General features: G+C 53.1%; 1 protein-coding gene across 1 annotated transcript; it reads left to right on the forward strand.

Annotated features, from left to right (window-relative positions):
* The first annotated feature begins 1,217 nt into the window (after positions 1-1,217).
* On the forward strand, positions 1,218-22,492 carry RIPK1 (receptor interacting serine/threonine kinase 1). The gene is made up of 10 exons (XM_049765113.1): positions 1,218-1,436; positions 2,444-2,600; positions 4,597-4,734; positions 5,834-6,065; positions 9,499-9,648; positions 10,509-10,585; positions 13,231-13,321; positions 14,571-15,074; positions 18,509-18,655; positions 21,852-22,492. Exons 1-10 carry the CDS (start codon positions 1,285-1,287, stop codon positions 22,136-22,138), a joined length of 1,935 nt encoding a protein of 644 aa, XP_049621070.1. The 5' UTR covers positions 1,218-1,284; the 3' UTR covers positions 22,139-22,492.
* The last annotated feature ends 1,058 nt before the right edge of the window (positions 22,493-23,550 follow it).

A 23,550-nucleotide genomic window follows, 5' to 3' on the forward strand; every position in this document is an offset into this window, starting at 1 on the left:
TGAGTCCGCCCATAAAGAATAAAAAAAAGGAGCTAGGGCTGGAGAGATAGCACAGCTGTAGGACGTTTGCCTTGCATGAGAGGCCAACCCAGGACGGACACAGGTTTGATCCTTGGCATCACATATGGTTCCCCCAAGCCTGTCAGGAACAATTTCTGAGTGCAGAGCCAGGAGTATACCCTGAGCGCCACTGGGTGTGGCCCAAAAACCATAAGAGAAAAAAAGAAGAAAAGAAAGGAACTGCACAAGATTCCCTACTTGGATTTGGTCCTGTACTAAGTTCCTCCCCACTGGGAAATTTCTTTCTCTTCTACTTTTCCACAAACAACTTTCCTGTTACCATGCGAGAGCCTTTATCTTTACTGCTCCATGCTTTCATTTAGAACCTGGGGATCATGGAGGGCAGGCCCATCCATGGCTCCTGCTTCTTTGAGTTTGGCACATGATGGACTAACGTGTAAACTGTTGGCCTGGAAGCATCTTTCCCCCAAGTTTTTTAGTTTAGTTTGTTCATGAGTTTCATCTGTAGATTTCCCTAAGCATATAGTGTAAGATTTAGGCTTTGACAATGATATATTCTGCACCTTGACTTTAATGAGATGATTGTTATTTGTAATGATATTTGTGCTATTGGTGACATGTGTTTGCTGTTGTTGGGATTCTGGGTGAAAAGATGGTTTGGTTTCTTTTTTGTTTTTATTCTGGGGCCACATACATACTTGACAGTACTCAGTGGTTACTCCTGGCTCTTCAGTCAGGAATTACTCCTGGTGAGCTCAGGGGATCAAAGCCAGGTTGGCTGCATACAAGGCTAGTGCCCTACCTGCTGGAATAATGCACTACACCCCTTTTTTTTATTTGGATCTGGGGACTTGCTCCTGGCTCAGTGCTCAGACCTCACTCCTGGTGGTACTCAGGAGACCATACAGTGCCGGAGACTAAACCCAATCCGTGTCTCCTGCCTGCAGAGACGTGTCCGGGCCTAGTCAGTTCTCCTAGCCCTACTCCTTACATTTTTATTTCCCTTCCCCACCCCCACCCCCCTTTTTTTTTTTTTACAGAATTGTTTTGGTGGTTTGGGGTGTCTTGAAGCTCTGATTGTCCTTTCATCCTCTGCCTATGAGGTTCCTTAGGGATTTGGGAGCAGAGGCCAAGACTGTCTAGAGACACTGGTGAGTGACCCCGGATCCCTGACTCCTGTGCTCTCTCCAGGACACACCTCCAAGGAGACCCCCGTTACCTGACGTGCTGCTGGAGGTGCCGTGTGCCCTGAAGGCTGCCACCATGTCCCTGGAGGACATTAAGATGAGACCCAGCGACCTGCAGGAGGAGCAGTACCTGGAGAGCGGCGGCTTCGGGGAGGTGACCCTGTGCCGCCACCCGGACCACGGCCTTGTCATCCTGAAGCGGGTCTACACCGGGCCCAAGCGCACTGAGTAAGCTGGGAGCAGAGCTGGGCAGCCCCGAGGTGGGGGCCAGGTGATGAGGATGGTGCCACCGCTTCAGTACATTATTGAAAGGAGGGTGTGTATACCTGGGGGCTCACGGGGGACCAGTCACTTAGACAATTGCTCTCTCCAGCTCTGAGTTCAGCTCCTGGCTTTACTTACTAATTTGGTTTTTGAGCAACACCCAGCGGCACTTGGGCTACTCCTGGCAGTGCTTGGGAGACCTTATTCTGGGGTGCTGGAAATCGTGCACAGCCAACGCCCTCCCTGTTGTGCTCTTGCTCCAGCCCCCATTCGCTCAGCTCCAGGCTTGCGTGTCAGGCGGCCTGCCTGGTATCAACACTGAGACCCTATCACCGCCCTCAGCTTTCATGCTGCTCCTGAGAGTGCTGACTGTGACAGGCCCAGCTCCTGAGTGAGGAAGGAGGCGGGGAAGGAGTTGCCCGGCAGGAAGAGGAAGTGGGGCACTCGCTCACCAGTTTGCTTTGCTTTTTTGATGAAAGCCAGTGCCAAGGATGGCGAGAACCAAGAGTGTCTTTTAGTTTATTGTGGGATTCCAGACAGAGCCACCCTCCGTCCCTGGAAGCCTTCTATAGCTTCATTTTACTCCCTTCTCTTAGCAGAGTAGTTGAGGGAGAACTGCCTGGCTTTCTTGTTTTTGCTCTTTGGGTCAAAGCTTGGTGGTGTTCAGGGATCACTCCTGTCCTTACTGGGGAAGCGAACCAGGGTGGGCCTCGTGCAAGCCAGGCAACTTAATCCCTGGGCACTGTTTTCTTGACTGGCCATGCATTTTCTCAGCAACTCAGCCAGTTCCTAGAAAGAGGGTTGAAGGGAGGTTCACCTTGTAGCAGGCGTAAGGAGTGACTGCCCGCAGTGACCAAGCCAGGGTGATGGCCCTTTGAGGGAGTATCTCGCACACGAGGGGCCACAGAGGGGAAGAGGTGGGCCTGCTCACGTGACATCACCACCCCAGTACGGCCCCTGTCCCTCTGCAGGTACAACAAGTCCCTCCTGGAGGAGGGCAGGATAATGCACCGGCTGCAGCACTGTCGGGTGGTCCGGCTGCTGGGTGTCATCATGGAGGAGGGGCATTACTCGCTGGTCATGGAGTACATGAAGAAGGGCAGCCTCATGCGTGTGCTCAAGGCACAGGTAGGCCTGGCCCACGCGTGTGCGGCCTCCTTCCGCCTTCCTGGACTTTCCCACAGGCCAGATCTGCCGCCCTCAGCCAGAGGGAGCTGATTTGAACAGTGCTGGCCAGTCAGCCCCCAGGTCAGAGGCAGGCGCCATGTCCTTACACTGTGGAAGGTTTGCTAATGGGTTCCACTCCATAGGGAGGGACACTGGCTGTGAGTAAGGAGACTGCTGGGCAACAGAGGGTTAAATCAAGAAAGTGCAACTCTTGCCCAAAGCCCAATAACTGGACAGTGATCATGTACCCATTAATAGCAAAGCCAGAGGGGGACGGGGGGGGGGGCGGGGGGGAGTTGGGGCGATAACACAGTGGGAATGGGCATTTGCCTTGGGTGCAGCCAATCTGGGTCGATCCTCGGTATCCCATATGGTCCCTTAAGCCTGCCAGGAGTAATTTCTGAGTGCAGAGCCAGGAGTATCCCTTAAGTACTGCCAGTGTGGCCCAAAAAATAAAAATCAAATAAAAAGGGGGTAAGGCCAAGGCCTAGTTAGGAAGATTCGGACATAAGGCAGCAAAGATGACATGGGGCAGATGTGTCAAACTGCCATGGCATTGCGATTGCTTCCATCACTGGCTCAAGGCCTGCTGCAGGGACACTGGGAGGTGCTTTCCTGGACGGGGAGTGTCAGGAATTCCACAGGTGAAGCTGCTCCTGGAGCCCAGGTCTGCAGAGGAGCAGCAATTTGGGAGCTCCTCAGCTCAGGGAGTAAGTGTTCAGGCAGAGAAAGGCCTGAGGCCTGAGGATCCAGAGCACACAGACTTGGGAACTTCACAAAACGGTTGTTCAAAGCATGGATGGTGCCTGAGCACTGGGAAGGGATTATGACTATCAAGGCAAACATTGTCTCAGCCCCACCTTCCCCTAAGCCCCACAAGTGCCCGAAGCACTGAGTAAATGCAGGATGGGGAGATGGGCCACAGATGGATGGAAGTGATGGTGGATGAGAGATTTGTCACCAAGACAAAAGTTAGATATGAGTGTGCCCCACTCATATCTAACTCTGGAAGAAAGTCATGAAGATGGACTGGAGCTACAGCACAACGATAGGGTGTTTGCCTTGCACTGATGACCTGGGACAGATCCAGGTTCAATTCCTGGCATCCCCTATGGACCCCTGAGCCTGCCAGGAACAATTTCTGAGGGCAGAGTCAGGAATAACCCCCTGAGCATTGCCAGGTATGACCCAAAAACTTAAAAACAAAGTCTAGAATGTTTGCATTGCTATATTGATACGGAAGCCAGATTTCAACAATGACAGCCCGTGGTATTCACAGCCTCTGCCCTGGGCTGAGGTGTTCCACGGCGACCTCTGCTGTTTTTACTTGGTTTTTGTTTTTCAGTGCTAGGGACTGTTTTAATATATAAAGAGACAGTCGGGCCCGGAGAGATAGCACAGCGGCGTTTGCCTTGCAAGCAGCCGATCCAGGACCAAAGGTGGTTGGTTCGAATCCCGGTGTCCCATATGGTCCTCCGTGCCTGCCAGGAGCTATTTCTGAGCAGGCAGCCAGGAGTAACCCCTGAGCAATGCCGGGTGTGACCCAAAAACAAAAACAAAAACAAAAAAAAAAGAGAGACAGTCCATGTGTGTTGGGAGGGCGATGTTGCTGACTGACTCCCCTTTGCTGATCTGCTGTTGATCCTCTCTGCTGATTCTCCCTTCGCTAGCTTCTTATCCCCTCTCTACTCCCAAGCAGACTTCTCTTCCCATCCATTCCAGGTGTGGGTGGTTCTGATTGTTCAGGGAGAAACAAGAAGTTGGGGTAGGGGACACCCACATGGAACCACATGCATACAGAGCGTGTTCTCGCCCTGTGCGCCTCGCTCTGTGTCCCAATCTTCATTGAAGCAGCGCTGGCCTAGTGGAGTTCCTGTTCAGTTCATGGACTCTCTCTCTCACTCTGTCTGTCTCTTTCTCTCCTCTCCTCTCTCTCCTCTATCTCACTCATTTTTAGGTCAGTATCCCCCTGTCTCTCAAAGGGAGGATCATCTTGGAGACCATTGAGGGAATGTGCTACCTACACAGAGAAGGGGTGATCCACAAAGACCTGAAGCCCGAAAACATCCTGGTGGATGACAACTTTCACATCAAGGTAAAGGTGCACGGGGAGCTCTTAACGCCTGGATTTGGCAGATAATAAGGAGGGAGGGAGGAGAGAAGAGAGAGAGAGACCCTGAGCCATGCTTGAGGGTCACATACAGCCCACAGATTTCTTCTTGAGACTTCAACCCTCCCGTGGTAGTCAAGGGGACACAGAAGAAGGAAAGAATCTTTGCTTCCCACAAGACTCCGTGTCCCAACTGAGCTTTGTGTCTCATTGGGCTTGGAACGAGCATCCAGGCGCAAGAATGGGGAAGGAGAAGTAGGCTGGAGAGTGGGCACCGGAACACACTGCACCGCCCCAGTCTCCAAAGGAAGGCTCTTTCTTTACAGCGTTAGAATCCTTTACATTTTGGGCCGGAATCTGGGGGGTTTCGGTAGCCAACAGCTTTGGTTTTTCATGTAATGTGAGTCTGTGTCCTTTGACTTCTGGGCTGAGCTGGGCTGGACTGGGCTGTGTTGTGCTGTGCTGTGCTGTTCTTGCCTCTGGCCGCGTCCCTCCTTCCTTGTTCTCTGACTAACCTTGGTGTTTCTCTCTGCCTCCTTCTCATTGGCTTCTCTCCTTCCTCCCCTGCCGTCTGCTCTCAGGTTCAGGCTACCAACTTCTGGCAAGTAACACCACAGTCCTTATCCTCAGTTTGTCTCTGGAACCCTCGGAGACAAGCACACCTGTCATCCTGTCATTGGGAGTCCTGAAGATGCAGTTTCTGTGGCCTCTGCCTGCACCTACAGGAAGTGTCTCCTTTTCCTAGCCCTGGAAGTGGCTGGGCCACCCAGCACAGTAAATGACCATGTCTTGTTGTTCTGTAGTCAGAGCTTCCCCCTGCTTCCCCTCACCCCACTCCATGAACCCATTTCCTGCTTTTAGTACCTAAGAATCGAGATTGCCCAGTTTCTTAAGAGGAGGTCTTTCCTGAGGGCTGAAAAAACCAGCTCTCCAGGAGCCTGCATAAAAGTCATTCTGTTCAGCTTCTGCATGGCAAACCCTTCTGAAAAAGCTGCTCTATCTCACCCCCAGAGGGTGAGCCCGAGTTGAGGGCCCCATGGGGCTGCTTTGTCTCAAACCTCTCCTCTGTCCCATCTCTCTGCAGATAGCGGATCTCGGTGTCGCATCATTCAAGACATGGAGCAAACTGACGCAGGAGGAGCACAACACGCAGCGGGCACTGGAGACCAGTGGCCCTTGGCGAGGTGGTGGCACCCTCTGCTACATGGCCCCCGAGCACCTGAACGACATCAACGCCAAGCCCTCGGATAAGTCTGATGTGTACAGCTTCGCCATTGTGCTCTGGGCCCTGTTTGCCAACAAGGAGCCATATGAAAGTAAGATTTGCCTGGAGGAGCGGATTTGAGCTCTGGCCAGCACTGCAGGAGGGAAGGAGGGAGGGAAGATGGTTGGTTGAGTGGGTGGGTGGGTGGGTGGGTGGGTGGGTGGGTGGGTGGTTGGTTGGTCGGTTGAGTGGTTGATTGGGTGATTGGATGGTTGGGTCGTTGGGTGGTTGCTCACCTCTTTTTCTCTGTCTCTTTCCTGCCTACTTCCACTCTGGAGAAGCTTATGTTTCCTCTTAAACTCACACTCTTTTACTTTATTTCTCTTGTAGTTGTTTTGATTTGGTTTTGCTGGTGCTGGTAGGTTATTTACTTATTTACTTATTATTTTGTACCACACCCAACAGTGCTTAGGACTTACACCAGGCTCTGCACTGAATGGAGAGCACATATGGTGTTGGGGATTTAGCCCAGATCAGCCATGTGCAAGGCAGGACCCACTGTACTATTATTGCTCCAGCCCAGTATCTCCTTTTCTCTTTCTGTTTCTTCATATCTTTCTAAATAAATACCAATAGTAGTTATCTTGCTTGGTGCTGGAGTGATAGCACAGTGGTAAGGCATTTACCTTGCAAGCTGCCGACCTGGGATGGACCGAGGTTCGATCCCTGGCACCCCATATGGGCCCGCGAGCCTGCCAGGAGTGACTTCTGAGCAGGAGTAATCCTTGAGCACCACTGGTGTGGCCCAAAAACTAAAAACAAACAATTTTGCTTCACTTTAAAAAAAAAAAAATCATTCTAGGCTCGGAGAGATAGCACAGCGGTGTTTGCCTTGCAAGCAGCAGATCCAGGACCAAAAGTGGTTGGTTCAAATCCCGGTGTCCCATATGGTCCCCTGTGCCTGCCAGGTGCTATTGTGTGTGTGTGTGTGTGTAGGGTTGGGGCATGCCCATCAGTGCCTAGAGCTTACTCCTAGGTCTCTGCTCTGGGATTGTCCCAGAGAGGCTTGGGGGAACCAAGCGTGTGTGTGTGTGTGTGTGTGTGTGTGTGTGTGTGTGTGTGTGTGTGTGTGTGTAGAGTTGGGGCATGCCCATCAGTGCCTAGAACCATATGGGATTCCGGGGATCAAACATGGGCAGGCCTGGGGTGAGTACCAGTACCAGTACTGTCCATCCATCCTAAGCCCATTCACTCGGTGCCTGCCTTTCTCACTATCCTGTCAGCCTCAGGAGGGCGCCACTGGCCTTGCTTTCTCCCTCCTCTGACTCCCGTGCCCCACCCCTGCCACCTGGGACCTTGCAGGGGCTCACTCTGATTTTTTCCCCTCCTTTGGGGGGCCTGAAGGCCCCCACATAGTGTTCAGGAGCCCCTCCCCCCTAAGTTCGCCTAGTGCTCTTGGCCAGTTGGGCCAGCAGTTCAGCGCATAGGCTGAGGATGCAATGCTGCCTGGGCCCTGCAGTTGCCAGATATCAGCCAGGCCACCCCCAGTCGCTGGGGTCCCCCAGGACTGTACACAGTGATGTTTGGGGGACAAGGTGATGCTGTCAGTTCAGTGCAGACCAGACCCGTGTCCTAACCATTATACTCTCTCCCAGTCCCTCAGTAAAAATCGTTTCTTTTTTTTTTTTTTTTGGTTTTTGGTTTTTGGGCCACACCCGGTGTTGCTCAGGGGTTACTCCTGGCTGTCTGCTCAGAAATAACTCCTGGCAGGCACAAGGGGACCATATGGGACACCGGGATTCGAACCAACCACCTTTGGTCCTGGATCGGCTGCTTGCAAGGCAAACACCGCTGTGCTATCTCTCCAGGCCCGTAAAAATCGTTTCTTATAGTACTTCCTGTGGGTACTTTTGAACACCTCTAGAGGTGGGCCGGTCATGGTCATGTAAGCAAGCACCCTCAGTTTGTTAAGTACCTGAATACCTGCACGTTTTCTTATCATTGTACCTCGGATGGGAACCTGCTATGGCTTGATGGTTCTCTTTTCTGTTGCCCTTCCGGTCTCATGTCTGCCCCTGGCCTCTTAGCTCTCGCCCCGGTGCCCCATTCTCCCAACATTCTCCCAACAATTCCACATTCTAAATGCTCCCCTGGGGGCCGGAAAGAATGGACAGTGGGGAGGGTGCAGAGCCAACCCAGCTTCAATCCTGGCATCCCCATAGGGTCTTCTTTTTTTTTTTTTTTTTTTTTTTTTGGTTTTTGGGCCACACCCATTTGATGCTCAGGGGTTACTCCTGGCTCTGCGCTCAGAAATTGCCCCTGGCTTGGGGGGACCATATGGGACACCGGGGGATCGAACCGAGGTCCATCCTACGCTAGTGCTTGCAAGGCAGACACCTTACCTCTAGCGCCACCTTCCCGGCCCCCCCATAGGGTCTTCTGAGCAGAGCCAAGAGTGAGCCTGAGCACCGCAGGGCTGGGCCTCAGAACCATAAATAAATAACTGTTCTCCTTGCAGCCCCTCCAGTGACTTGAGAGGGGTGCTTAATTCCTCTACTGGGGTGCAGCACCAGGCTCAGCCTTGCCTCTCCTCTTCCCTGTCCATTGAAAAACCCAAGACTCGTGAGTCCAGCGCTGGCAGAGCCCAGACCCCAGACCCCCAACCCGGTCTCCGTCCTGGTAGCCCACCCAGTTCAGTTGTTCGTCTCTCCAATCCAAATTATTCTCTGCCTACCACACGCCCTCTTGAGGGGCAAATGATGTCTCTCTATGGGGGAGAGAGAGCACAGCAGTACAGATTTTGCCTTCCAAGCGGCCGACCCAGGACTGACATTGATTTAACTCCTGGCATCTCATATGGTCCCCCATGCTTGCTTGCCATGAGCGATTTCTGAGCCCATAGCTAGGAGTAAACCCTGACCACTGCTGGGTATGGCCCAAAAACAAACAAACAAACAAACAAAAAAACAAAACAAAAAACAATCCCTTTTTCTGTGACCTTCAGGGAAAGTGGGGTTCGCAGTACGGATTGCATAGCCCTTGAGGCCACTTCTCTACCGATCTCCAGGCTCCCCAGATCTTATTTCCCAGAGACACTCAGGATTTTTGGAACTTCCAGTCCACTGCTTGCCTGCCTCTCCCCTGGAACCTCTGGAGAGCACTACCATTCCTGCTTGCTTGCTTTGAACTCAACGGAGCCTTCTCTGACTGTCTGTTGTTTCTGAGTGGCTGTTAGCGGGAACCTCTGCTTCCTTCTCGGGTGTCAGCTCTGTGCTTGCCCTCAAGTCTCACATCAAACAGCCTCGCTCTGTGAGCAGAGAGCCCCAGGTCTACCGTGCCTGTGAGCCCATGCTCATATTTTCGACCCAAAGACCAACGGTCTCACCACTTTTAATTTCCATCGGAGGAAATGAAAATCATGCCGGAGAATCTCCATGATGGAGCTCTGTAGTGGGTCCATTGTCCCCCGGGGGAGCCGAGTGGCAAGCTCCCTCTCCCTGGCCCTGGCCTGGAAGAGCCTCCCCTGAGCTCCCCTTTGCTCCCAGACGCCATCTCTGAGAAGCAGCTGATCGTGTGCATCAAGAGCGGGAACAGGCCCAACGTGGAGGACATCATTGAGCAGTGCCCGTGGCAGATCATCAGCCTCATGAAGAAATGCTGGGCGCCAGACCCGGGGCTCCGGCCCTCGTTCAATGGTAAGAGCCCCTTCGCTCCTGCGGGGGGTGGGAGGCCGCTCTCCGGTGAAGTGGGGAACGAGCCTGAGTTCAGAGATTGGAAAGATAGTGCAGCGGGGAGGGCTCTTGCCTTGCCGCAGTCACTTCGTATTCAATCCCCGATGCCCCGTAGAGTCCCCTGAATGCCAGGAGTAGTTCTTGAATGCAGAACCAGAAGTAAGCCCTGAGCAACTCTGGATGTGGCCCCAAACCTAAACATATTAAATGACATTAACATTCTTGTTTTGAGATCACGTCGCTTGAGTCTCTGGAGCCTAATTTCCCCCAGTGATAACATCTGGCTGCCCTGCAGTGCACATTCACCGCCACAGTCAGCCAGATGTGCCCATCGCTGCCCCCAACCCAGCCCTCCCGGGCCACTTTCACAACCACAGCTGCTCCCTCTACCTTCTTCTCCTCTCATAATCTATCACAGAAGAATGTACCATAAATGGAGCCCTAAAGCACCTTTGGGAGCTGACACTTCTGCACTCAGCGCAGCAAAGACCCCAGGGGGCAAATCTAGGGATCCAGCAGGGAAAATCTGAAGCTCTAGCACGGCAGGTCTGGGCATCCAGTGGGGAAAATCTGATTTTCAAGCCATACGTCGCTGTGCTCAGGACTTTCTCCTGAGGCAGGACTCTGCACGCAGGGGTCACTCCTGGTGGGGCTGCGGGGACCATGTAGGGTGCTGGGATAAGGTCTTGGTCAGCCTTGTGCAAGGCAAGTCCTTCGCCCACACTACTGTCGCTCTGGTCTGACTAGTGTTTTGTTTGTTTGCTTTTAGGAACTACTTTTAAGGCATTTAAAGGACTGAGTTTTCCCCTCTTCTTTTCATATAGGCATTGAAGAAATATTTAGGCCTTTTTATGTCTCCCAGCTAGAGAACCTAGTGGAAGAGGCCGTGGCGACTGTGAAGGTAGGCCATCGCAAGGTTTCAGGACAGAGCAGCAGCAGTCTCGGTAACCAGAGCTGTGTGATTTGCTGCGGGGTTTAAGGCAAATTGCCTTTGCAAACTGGGTCTGGGTCTCCCGGTACAGGGCTGAGGTATTTGCCTTCACACAGCCAGCTCTGGTTCTAGTTCTAGCACTGCACCAAGAGACTCTCCTGCTGGGTATACACCCCCAAAAAAAAGAGAGGAAGGAAAGAAAGAGGGAGGGAGGGCCGGGCGGTGGCGCTGGAGGTAAGGTGCCTGCCTTACCTGCGCTAGCCTAGGAGACGGACCGCGGTTCGATTCCCCGGCGTCCCATATGGTCCCCCAAGCCAGGAGCGACTTCTGAGCGCATAGCCAGGAGTAACCCCTGAGCGTCACCGGGTGTGGCCCCCCAAAAAAAAAAAAAAAAAAAAGAAAGAGGGAGGGAGGTCTTAAATCGTTTAAAAGGAGAGAAGAAAAACACTCACACTGGATTTAACCCAGAGTTGACATCCAGGGTAGGTCATGGGTACCAGCAACTAGCTCAGTTGCTGAAAAAGAATCCAGATGAAGAAGTCAGCAAGGGGTCTGAGAAGGGCAGCAGTTTGGACACTAGCCTTATCTAGAGCTGAATGATTCCTGAGCAATGAGCCAGGAGTATGCCTTATGCACTGGGGTATGTCCCTCATTCTACTCCCTAAAAAAGCACCTTAGTTATGAATCAGTAGTTCAGAGAAAAACAGTCAGTTTATCAGCACCCTTAGGCCCAAAGCCAAATGTCCATCTATGCAGTTGATTCCAGATTGCCCACTGGACATGATATCTCACTTTAGCCCAATCTTGTTTATTTTTTATTCTAAGGGGCTACACCCAGCGGTGCCTGGGAAGGTTTCCCACCCCCACCCCCAGCAGGCAAGCCTGATGGGTCCCTACATAAGCCCGCTGGTCTGTGGGGTCTTCAGTGTCAACCCCATGTTACTTGGGGACCACCAGAGCTATGCCCAGAGGTCCTGGGAGTCTATCATGGGTGCCCAGGATCAAACTCAGGGCTCTGTGCCATAAGGGTCATGTGCCCATCTTCTGGTTCTGTGCTGCTGGCACCATCGCAGCTTTGTTCCGATATTTGAACTTCTCCAGCTTCATTTATTCTTTATTTTTCCTTCTGTTGGTTTTGGTGCCACACCCAACTGTGCTTTGGATATCTTTTGTAATGCCAGGGATCGAACCTGGGTTGTTTGCACGCAAGGCAAGTGCCCTGCCCACTGCACTGTCTCTGCTGTCTCTGTGGCTCTTACTTGTTTTTTATTTACTTGTTTACTTGGGGGGAAGGGGTTGGGGCTACAATTGTGGGGCTCAGGTATGTCCTTGCTTGTGTTCAGAGGTTATTCATGCTGGTGCTCAGGGGACCGTGAGGTGCCCGTGGCTCAGCTCTCGCCTTGAGCTGACTCTGGGCCCGAATTTTATTTTTGTTTTTGTTTTGTTTTTGTTCTTTGGCTTTTGGATCACACCGGGCAGTGTTCAGGGGTTCCTCCTGGCTCTACACTCTGAAATCGCTCCTGGCAGGCTTGGGGGACCATATGGGATGCCAGGATTCGAACCACCGTCCTTCTACATGAAAGGCAAACGCTTTACCTCCATGCTATCTCTCCGGCCTCTGGGCCCTGTTTTTGGAGGGGGGTCACAATCGGCGATGCTCAGGGTTACTCCTGGCTCTCTGCTCAGAAATTGCCCCAGACACTGGGGAGGGGACCATTGTTTTATAAGATTTTTTTAATTTTACATTGGCTATATATATATTTTTGGGGGGCACATGCCCATTACTCCTGACTATGTGCTCAGAAATCGCTCCTGGCTTGGAGGACCCTATAGGACGCTAGGAATCAAACCCAGGTCCATCCTGATTCAGCTGCGTGGAAGGCAAACGCCCTACCACTGTACTATCACTCCGGCCCACGTTGGCTATTTTTCACATTTGATGGTGCTAAGGAGACCCATGCAGTGCTGAGATTGAACTGCGGTGGCTATGTGCAAGTCAAGTTCCTACCCCTCTGTCCTCTGTCCTCTGTCCAGTCCTAATTTTATCATTGATAAACCGTGAGGTTTGCTGTCTAGGAAAGCCACTAATTTTAAATCTACTGTTTGAAAGAACGATTAAATTCTTAGACTAACTTTTGGGAATATGTTGAAGTGTGCTTCATTATGCCTAATTATTGTTTAGTATTATAATACAATTACTTCTTATCATAATTCATGCTTTTGAATCACTTCGTGTGTGTATGTAGTTTTCGTTTGGGCCACACCTGGCAATGCTCAGGGCTTACTCCTGGCTCTGGGCTCAAGCAAGGATCATTTTTGGTGGACTCCAGGGCCCCTATGGGATGCCAGAGATTGTCTTTTTTGGGTTTTTTGGGGTGCCCACATGTGGCAGCACTCAGAAGGTTATTGCTCCTGGAAGGCTCTGGGGACTATATAGGATGCCAGGGATCAAACTCGGGTCTGTCCTGGGTCGGCCATGTGCAAGGCATATGCCCTACCAGTGTGCTATTGCTCCAGCCCGGATGCCAGAGATTGAAACCCAGGTTGTCTGCATGCAAAGCAAGCACCCTCCCTGCTGTGCTGTCTTCTGCCCTCTCTCTTGATCTTCTCTCCAGGAAAAGTTCTCATGTGAAAATGATGTCGTGAAGAGAATGCGGTCCCTGGAGGCCGACAGTGTCCCATTGCCTCCCAGCCGCTCAAACTCAGGTAACGGCAAGCTCAAACCTCCCTTTTCTTGTCTAGTCTTCTGTGTTCTTGGAGACTCTTCACCCCACACAGGGGAAGGTAATGCTATGAGATGTGGCCCCCACCTTGAAGAAACAAACTTTCCTCTCTCTTGAGTCTGAGTCGGCCCTGGGAGTCAGAATAGGCACGCGCCTCCCACATGAATTGCTTTTCTTTTCATTGATTTTTGTTTTTAGGGGGTCACACCCGGCAGCACTCAAGGGTTACTCCTGGTTCTACTGTCAGAATTAGCTCCTGGCAGGCTTGGGGGATCCTATGGGATGCTGGGATTTGAACCACCATCCTGCATACAAGGCCCTACCTCCATGCTATCTCTCCGGCCCCTCATTGATTTTAATTAAAATTTTTGGGTGGGTCACACCCAGCAGTGCTCAGGAGTGACTCTTGACTATGCTCAGGAGTCACTCCTGGTGAGACGCGGGGGACCATGAAGAATGCCAGGGATCAAACCCTGGTTGGCCATGTGCAAGGCCAGGGCTGTCCCCGCATGTCCCAGGACATACATCGATGCTCCCTGGTGCTGCTGGTTGGGTTTCTAGTCAGACACCAAACTAGGCTGCAGAGAACTCCCTCTTGCTCCAGGCTGACCCTGGCTGCATCACCAGCACTGGTACCGTGTGGTGCTCCACAGATCCGCCAGGGGTCCCCCCTGAGCTACAAATAGCCCCAAAACATAACTAACTAGACAGGAAGCACAGAGTTAGAGGTGCTGCCATCTTGCGGGCCATGGACTCTGCCAAAGCCCTTTTCCTCCCTGTACAGTGTTGGCCTTGAGCACAGAGCTAGGAGTAAACCCTAAGCCCTGCAGGGTGTGAAACAGAAGCCAAGGCCCTAAACCAAACCTACACAGGGCCAGGGGAAGTGGGTGGCAGATGGCAGCCAACAAGCCTTGGCTCTCTGTACTGGGGAAGGCGCTTGGCCTCCTGGGAAGCTCCTTTCAGGGTGATCCCCGTGGGATAGTGGGCCCGGGCTTGGAGAGGCCAACGTAGCCACCAGAACTGCAGTGTCTGAATCCCACCAACACCACATACCAGTTCCCTCTTCCTCCCGGCTTGTCCCCTGGTGGTAGCAGCCCAAAACACCACAAGGGCCTGCTCGCTGCTTCTCAGTGTCCGTCTTGGCATCTTATTTCTGAGGCACAATGCCCTTCGCTGCCCCGCTGCCCTCAGGCTCTGGCGTTTGACACATGTTTTCCTCTCTCTGGCCACAGAGCAGCCCCGTTCGCTGCACAGCTCCGAGGGGCTAGGGGCGGCCCCCGTGGAGGAATCATACTTTGCTCCGGCCCCCGAGCACCAGCCGGAGGAAAACGAGCTCAGCCTGCACAGCAAACTGCAGGAGGAAGCCAACTACCACCTGTTTGGCAGCCGCATGGACAAGGCCAGGCCACAGCCCGGGCCTGCGCTGGCCGCCGCCAGGGAGGAGGAGAGGCGGCGCCGGGTGTCCCATGACCCTTTCATGTCAGAGAGGAAGGGCTTTGTGGCCCCTGGTGCCGCCGCCGCCGGTCCTGACACTGCTGGGCACCCGCTTGGGCCCTACTGGAATGGGTCCTGCCACACTGCAGGCTTCGGGGCAAGACTCCTGGAACCAGGAACCACGGGGCCCCGAGTCTGGAACGAGCCGATTCCAAGCTACCTGTATAATGCGCTGAAGCTTCCAGTGCTCGAGAACATCATGAGCACCCCTACACTGCCGTTCAACTCCCAGCTATCGAGAGGTACCTGGGCGCTTCCCTCCCTCCCTCCCTCCCTTCCGCCGACCTTCCTGCCTTCCTGTCTTTCATTCCCTCCTCCCCTCCTTCCTTCCTTCTCTCTCTCCCTCCCTTCTTCCTTTCTTTCTTCCCTCCTTCCAAATCCAGTAGCCATTAGCTCTTTGGTAAAGTCAAATAAGATGGGGGCAAAGACATCCTAGATGCCTAGGACACCCCTTCAGGTCACATGGCCGGGACACATCGGGCACCTGCAGGTATTGTGCTTGGTCGCCAGAAGTGGGGGCTGGACTCATGGGAGGCCTCTCGCGACCTTCCTGAATTTGGGACGACTCCATTAATTCTCTCCGAGATAAGCGAAAGCATTGGTGGATCTTTCTCTCTGTTTTCTCCGTGGAAGGCTCTGTCGGAGAGTCTTTTTTGGTGGTCGCTGAGGCAAGCTTTGATGATGAAAAAACGTTCTTTTAATTCTGGCTTAGCAGGACACAGTGAAAACCGGTTTGTAGGAGTTACTGAGGGTTCAGAGCGGAAGGGTCAAGGCTCGTACATGGCCAGATAATGTGCACCCACCCACACGCCTTCCTATAGCCACAGCCTGTTAGCACAGGCCAAGGAACACAGAGAACCAAAGTGATAGCACAATGGGGAGGGCGTGTGCCATACATGCAGCCTACCTGGCTTTGTTCCTGGCATCCCATTAAGCCTGCCGGGAGCAATTCACGAGCACAGAGCCAGAAGTAAACTCCCTGAGCACCATCGGGGATGGCCCAGAAAACAGACAGACACGACTAAGGAAGCTCCTAGCACTCTGATGTCTCCTGGATAGGCTGTGAACCCCCAGCTGGGGCTGTCTCAGGCCTGTCCCGCTGTCCCTCGTGAGTGACCTGTCGGACGTACTCCTGCCCTCACTCTCCATCGACGGGAATAGGTCGAGCCTGACCGATCCCATAACTGAGCCGCGTCAGCCACACACACTTGCATTTCTGACACGCAGCATGTGTCCGTGGCATCCTGTCTCTTCTCCCTGTGACAGTCCCAGGGCCCCCTCTTCACTCGAGCTGATGCTTTTGCAGCACTGTCCTCGAGTGCTGGCACTGCCAGGGCCTTCCATGTCCTTGGCTCCAAACACAGCATCGCCGAGTACTTGTCCCACAACTGGAATGAGTGCAAGCTTGCACAGGGCCTCCCTCGTCCCTCATGTGCTTCACGGCTCTCAGGGCTCTCCAGAGGTCGGACGGCCACAGGCGCTGATGGGAAATTCAGCCTTTGGGGTAGCGACAGGGAAGAGACAGGTCACACGCTCCGGTCTGCCGGATGGCAACAGGGGGTAGCGTGAATGCATATGCAGGGCTGCCAGGGCACCTGGGTCCTGAGTGGGACAGTGTGGGCGCATCACGGTGTCCAGGTGGCCACGAGCCCGTCCTCGTCTCCTCCATCACTTTGGTGGTGGTGCTCGGGGCCGACTCCCACTTCTGTACTCTGAGATCCCTCCTTGGCGAGACCCTGGTGCCAGAGATCAAACTCAGGTTGAGACCTGAGAGGCAAGCGCCCTCCCCTCAGTACTGTCTCTCCAGCCCCTCAAAACCCTTGTATTTGGCAGAGCCGAGGCCTGGAGACCAGAAAGGGCCTCAGAACAAAGATCACTCGGGTACCCCATCCAGTTCCTCACAGCCTGCAGTGAAAGCCTCATGTCTAGGGTTCCACTGTGCACTGGCCCCCGTGCTGAAGGCTGCATCTCTTCCTCTCTGCCTTCCCTTCCTCTTCACTGCTGGCCTGTCTCTGCTTCCTCCAGGGCAGGACACCAGCATAGTACAGCAGGGCTAGACAGGCCAGGAAAGGTTCTGGAACCCAGAGAGGAGTGAGTGCACTCCTCCGCCCTCCGCCTTCAGAAAAGCCCGATCCCATGGGTCCAACAGGCCGAGGTCAGAGCTAGCTGCAGGGCTAAGAGCAGAGCAGAGCTGGGCTGGGCTGTGACCCACAGAGGGAGCAGCAGCCATAGGGACAGGCCCTCAGGAAGTCACCGTGCCCTGGAGTATGGACACACATGGCTGACTTTGGGGATGACGAGTGAGAGGTTGGGGTTCTGGACGGAGCAGAGGCCTTGGGCTCTTCAGCCTCTTTCCTGCTGGTGGCCATACTACTTCAGTCAGAGGACGGGGGAGATGGGACAGAAGGCTCAGATGCCCCTTACCCACTCAGGGACAGTCCCCACAGGAACTCGGCCCAGCCCCCCTCCTGCCCAAAACTGTCCCATATCCCCAGCACTCACTCACCTCATGCCTTCTGCCCGCCCTTGGCACCAAATCTCTGATCTCTGGAAGCTCCATGACTTGGGGCCTATGGACAGAACCCTCCAGTGTTGGCCCTTTTGTGACAGAGCAGTGTTCCAAGATCCATCTGGGAGGAGCTGGGCTCAGTTCTGCCCTTTTGGGGTGCAGGGATGCGGTTGTGAAGGATGCTGCCGTGGACAGGTCTCTCAGGTGCCTTCGAGGCCATAGTTCCTCAAGGCTAATTCCCAGGGCCCACGGCAACTGTCTCATTTCTTCCATGGATATGTGTGGGATGTGGGATGGAGCTGGGCCACTCCTGGGGTGTTCAGGGCACTCAGGGATTATGCTGGCAGTGCTCAGGGACCTCTGACAAGTGCTGGTGACTGAACCTGGGCTGCTCTCTCCCTGCTGCACCCTCACTCTAGCTCTCCCACATTGTGGGAATGGCATGGAATTATGGCAGCATCTCTTTGGCTCCATCCTGGGCAGCCCTGGCTATGTGCTCAGAAATCACTCCTAGCAGGCTTGGGGGACCATATGTGATATCGAGGATCAAACCTGCATCCGTCCTGGGTCAGCTGTGCGCAAGGCAAATGCCCTACCACTGTACTACCACTCCAGCCCCTGTTTTGGATTTTGGGCCACACCTGGTAGCACTCAGGTTACTCCTGACTACTCAGGAATCACTCCCGGCAGGCTCAGTCAGGGAACCACATGGGATGCCAGGGACGAACCCAGGTTGGCCGCATACAAGACAAATGCCCTACCCGCTGTGTTATCACTCCAGCCCCTCTATTTTCTGCTTTGAGGACTTGATTGGTTGTTTGGTTTGGGGGGGGGGCTGGGTGGCATCAGGGACTGAACCCCAGAGGCATAAAGCCCTTGTTGAGCTACACCTCAGCCCCTGGGAATCTCTCTGCTCTGACCTGTTTCTCCAGTGATAGCTTGCCTGTTGGTGAGAGGCAGTGGAGACAGACGCACCGGAGAGTACCTTTCCAGGGTACTAGAGCACGTGCATGGAGCCCTCCCCAGCTCTGTGCGTGCAACACACACACACATGCCCATGCACACGGACACGTGCCAACATACAGGCACACAAACGCTCGCACACATACACTTCTGCACACACGCTCCCTCCTTTCTCGTGCTCACCTGCATGTTTCTCCCCCACAGACGAGTCCTCGGGCTGCACCATTATCAACAGCAGCAATATCCAGGTGGGCAGCAACAACTACATGGAGATGTGCGATTCGGTCGAAGACATGTACATGAGCCCCAAAGAGGTGCCATTTCTGGACCCTGCGTACCAGGAGATCTTTGGTAAGGAGCTCCCAGAAAAAGACTATGGAGGGCCGGAGCAATAGCACAGCAGTAAGGTGTTTGCCTTGCATGTGGCTGACCCATGACGGACCTGAGTTTGATCCCCAGTGTCCCACATGGTCCCCCAAGCCAGGAGCAATTTCTGAGCGCATAGCAGGGAGTAACCCCTAAATGTCACCAGGTGTGGCCCAAAAACCAAAAAAAAAAAAAAAGACTGGAGGGCCAGGGCAATAGCAAAGCTGGAAGGATGTTTGCCTTGCAAGTGGCCAGCTCAGGTTTGATCCCCAGCATTCGCCATAGGCTCCTCTGAGCTGCCCAAGAGTGAGTCCTTAGCGCAGAGCTAAGAGTAAGGTCTGAACAACAAAAAATGTGGGCCCACCCCATAAAATGAAATGTAAGGTGGGTGGGGGCTGGAGAGAGAGCACAGAGGTAGGGTATTTGCCTTGCATGCAGAAGGACGGTAGTTCAAATCCTAGTATCCCATAGGGTCCCTCGAGTCTGCCAGGAGCGATTTCTGAGCGTAGAGCCAGTAGTAACCCCTGAGCGCTGCTGGATGTGACCCAAAAACCAAAAAAAAAAGAAGAAATGTAAGGTGGGAAAAGAGACCAGAAAAGCAGTGAAATCGAAGAGCCCGTCTTTGTGACTGACTCTCGGGTTGGTGCCCATGAGGAAATAATTGCAGCTTCTCGAACCCTGAAGTCTTTTTTCTGACTTCTCGAGTGGCATTTGAGTGTATTTGGCAGCTGGAAACATCATGGATGTGGTCATGTTTCAAGAAAACTTTATTGGTGGGGCCGGAGTGATAGCACAACGGTAGGACATTTGCCTTGCATGCAGACAACCCAGGATGGACCTGGGTTCAATCCCTGGCATCCCCTATTGCCCCCCAAACCTGCCAGGAGCAATTTCTGAGCACAAAACCAAGAGTAACCCAACCCAAGTGCTATGGGGTATAGCCCTAAACCAAAAAAAAAAAAAAAAAAGATAAAATTATTGGGTTTCAGGAGTCCTCAAACTTTTTAAACAGGGGGCCAGTTCACTGTCCTTCAGACTGTTGGAGGGCCAGATTATAGTAAAAACAAAAATGATGAACAAATTTCTATGCACACTGCATATATCTTATTTAGAAGTGAAGAAACAAAATGGGAATAAATACAATATGTGGCCCGCGGGCTGTAGTTTGAGGACCATTGGTTAGATGATAGTAGCACAGTGGTAACAGTGGTAGGGCATTGCCTTGCATGTGGCTGACCCAGGATGAACCCAAGTTCGATTCCCAGCATCCCATATCGTCCCCCTGAGCCTGCCAGGAGTAACCCCTGAGCGCTGCCGAATTGGCCCAAAACCATAAATAAATAAATAAATAGAGAAAACTTTATTTACAGAAGCAGGATAGGGGCCAGGTCAGATAAGGGCTGAAACACTTGTTTAATACACCCACCCAGAGCCATTATGGCTCCCGTCTGGGGCACCGGGATGCCTGGGAGAACCTGATGAAATGCAGGTCCTCTCACGGAGATACTGACTACACTAGGGCTTTCTAGTTTGGGCTTCCACGCCTCGGCCGGCTTGGTCACACAGTACAGCCTTGACCCCAAGCCGGGCTTCTGCTCCCCAAGATGCCCATTGGCTGCAGCTCCAAGACGCAGTTGCTGGGAGGAGAGGTTCACCTAGGCTCCAGTGACCAGCACAGTGACACTGTTCTTCCTGTTTAATTTTGGGGTCCCAAAATTAATCCCTGAGGCCCTGCTCAGCGATCACTCCTGGCAGGGCTCAGGAGAGCATGTAGGAGGCCTGGGATCGACTCTGGGTCAGCCGCATTGCAAAGCAAACACCCTCCCCACTGGAATTGTTCTTCCGCCCCAGTGTGGCAGTTTTCAACCTTATCATACCACGGACCATTAAAATTCACAGACATAATTGCTGCTAAGGCAGATCTGTGAACCTTTGTCATAAATAGAGTATTTATCATCGCAAATGTGTCACTTTATCACAGGACTAGACATTCCTTGTGCTCACTCCTCCATATCAACTTTTTCTCCGACCAACAGGACTTTTTTTTTTTGGTCTTTGGTTTTTGGGTCACACCCAGCAGCACTCAGGGGTTTCTCCTGGCAGGCTCGGGGGACCATAAGGGATGCCAGGATTCAAACTACTGTCCTCTGTATGCAAGGCAAACGCCCTACCTCCAGGCTATCTCTCCAGCCCCAAACGGGACATTTTTTAATAGAGCAAATGGGTTGGGTCCAAGGCCTGGCATTTGCAAACCACAAGCTAACTTTCTCATAAGATCTCAGCCAATGAGCCCAATGCTCCACAATGAAGATGCCCTTGCTTAAATAAAGATTTTTTTTTTTAATTAGAAATTTCAGGGGCAATTTCTGAGTGCTTAGCCAGGAGTAACCCCTGAGCATCAAACGGGTGTGGCCCGAAAAACCAAAAGAAAAAAAAATTTTTCAAAAAAAAAATTTAGATTAAGTTCCTTTTAAATAAAGTTTGCACTAGAAAAAAAAAGTTGCCCCCCACTTTTTTTTGGTTTTTGGGCCACACCCAGTGATGCTCAGGGGTTCCTCCTGGCTCTGAACTCAGAAATCCCACCTTGGTGCCGGAGAGATAGCATGGAGGTAAGGCACTTGCCTTGCATGCAGAAGGATGGTGGTTCGAATCCCAGCATCCTTTATGGTCCCCCGAGCCTGCTGGGGGTGATTTCTGAGTGTAGAGCCAGGAGTAGCTCCTGAGTGCTGCTGGGTGACCCGGAAACAAAAAAAAAAAAATTGCTCCTGGCTTGGGGGACCATATGGGATGCCAGAGATCAAACCAAGCAAACGCCCTACTACTGCAATATCGCTTCAGCCCTTGTTTTTGTTTTCGTTGTTTTTTTTTAAATTTATTTATTTTTTTTTTTTTTGGGTTTTGGGCCACACTCGGTGATACTCAGGGGATCCTCCTGGCTCTGCACTCAGAAATCGCTCCTGTCTTAGGGGACTATATGGAATGCCGGGGATCGAACCTCGAGGTCCATTCTGGGTCAGTAGCATGCAAGGCAAACATCCTACTGCTGCGTCATCGCTCTGGCCCCTTATTTTTATTTTTTAAATTGTTCTTTCCCTTATTGCTGGAAGCTGGATAGTCCCCCGTCGTCCTCCCCCCCCCCCCCCCTGTCAGATCTTGACCATGTCCCCGTTTGTCTCGGCAGCAAACAGCACAAGCCTGACAGACAAGCACCTAGACCCCATCCGTGCCAACCTGGGCAGGCACTGGAAGTGCTGTGCCCGGAAACTGGCCTTCACCGAGGCCCAGATCGATGAGATCGACCACGACTACGAGCGTGACGGGCTGAAAGAAAAGGTCTACCAGATGCTCCAGCAGTGGGTGATGCGGGAAGGGAACAAGGGTGCCACAGTGGGCAAGCTGGCCCATGCGCTCTACCTGTGCCCACGGCTGGACCTGCTCAACCTTCTCATCTCTGCCAGCCACAGTTGAGCCCCTGCACTGGGCCCAGGGCACCAGGATTCGCTCGCCCGCCACCACCCGGGCTGTGTCTGCGCCGGCTGGGCCCCCGCATTGCCCTTCTAGTGAGGGAGAAATGAGGCGCAGCCATACACCAGACCCAGGAGGGAATCCCAGAGCCAGGGGAAAGGAAATGGAAAGAAGGGGCCGGAGCCATAGCACAGCAGTAAGGTGTCTGCCTTGAACGAGGCCAACACCGGACAGAGCCCAGTTCAATTCCTGGCATCCCATATGGTCCCCAAGCCTGCCAGGAGAAATTTCTGAGCGCAAAGCCAGGAGGAACCCCTGAGCACCACCGGGTATGACCCAAAAACAAACAAAAAAAAAAGAAAATGGGAAGAAAAAAGGTGCCCGATGGGGTTTTGAAAGGGAGAGCTAAGCGCAGAAGAGGATCTTGTCTCGCTGTACCCAAAGGAAACTCATTTTTCTGGAGTTTTGTTGGAGAACACTGGCGGGGGAGAGTCCACTTTAAACGCTGGCTTTGTTCTCTGCACGCACCCCCTAGGTGGAAGGGAGTGGACCCCGCAGCTCCTGCATGCACACCCCGTCGGCTGAAGGACACAAACCCCACAGTTTGTACAGTTTTTGTGGGGTCATGAGCACAGCTCCATGTGCCTTTTCTGGCACCAAGCCCACCCCGCAAGGCTGCAGGAATTCTGCATACCCCGCACACTACTGCTGGATAGTGTGGTGTTACAGAGCACTAAGATGGGGTGACGGAAATGGAGGTTACGCATAGCCAAGCACCCCGGATAGTCCCTGTGAGGAGCCGCTGCTACTGTGCCTGTCTCTTCCCTCTGATCTGTGTACCCCATGAAGCTTCATCTCCCCACTGCCCGGGATGAGCCACTCCCTGCTGCCAAGCAGCATCCTTGTTAGCCTACACCCCACGCTGCTATGGAGTTGCACTTTTGTCCTTTGGTGGTCCTGGTTCAGTGGCTGTGATGTCCAGTGGCCATTGCCCACCATGCGTGTCACACGCAGCCTCTCAACTCCAGTGACACTTGGGTGGAAAAAGGACCAAGGGATTGAGTGTCTCTCACTGCCCTTACTTGCCTTAAGTCCACCACTGTGCCACCATGCCCTGCCCGGGAGGGGCAGGAGAAATCATCAGGACAGATCACACACACACACACTTGCCTTTGCAGAAACAATTTTTCAACCCCTTTGCATCTTTGCACTAGCAGCTCTTTGCTCTGGGGGTGTTTGGGACTATCCCTTTTCCCCAGAAGCCAGCAGCACTGCTGTTCCCCTGCTTCCCATAGAGACCAGCTCCTGGGGCCGGGCCAGGTGTTCGCGGAGGCAGAACTGCTCAGGGGACAAGGACAGCTGGGACAAGTGGCACCTGGTTTCCTCACTCTCGAGTGGCCTTGCACCAGAGCACA

Source organism: Suncus etruscus, chromosome 18 (genome assembly GCF_024139225.1).
Source record: "Suncus etruscus isolate mSunEtr1 chromosome 18, mSunEtr1.pri.cur, whole genome shotgun sequence".
NCBI classification, from domain to species: domain Eukaryota; kingdom Metazoa; phylum Chordata; class Mammalia; order Eulipotyphla; family Soricidae; genus Suncus; species Suncus etruscus.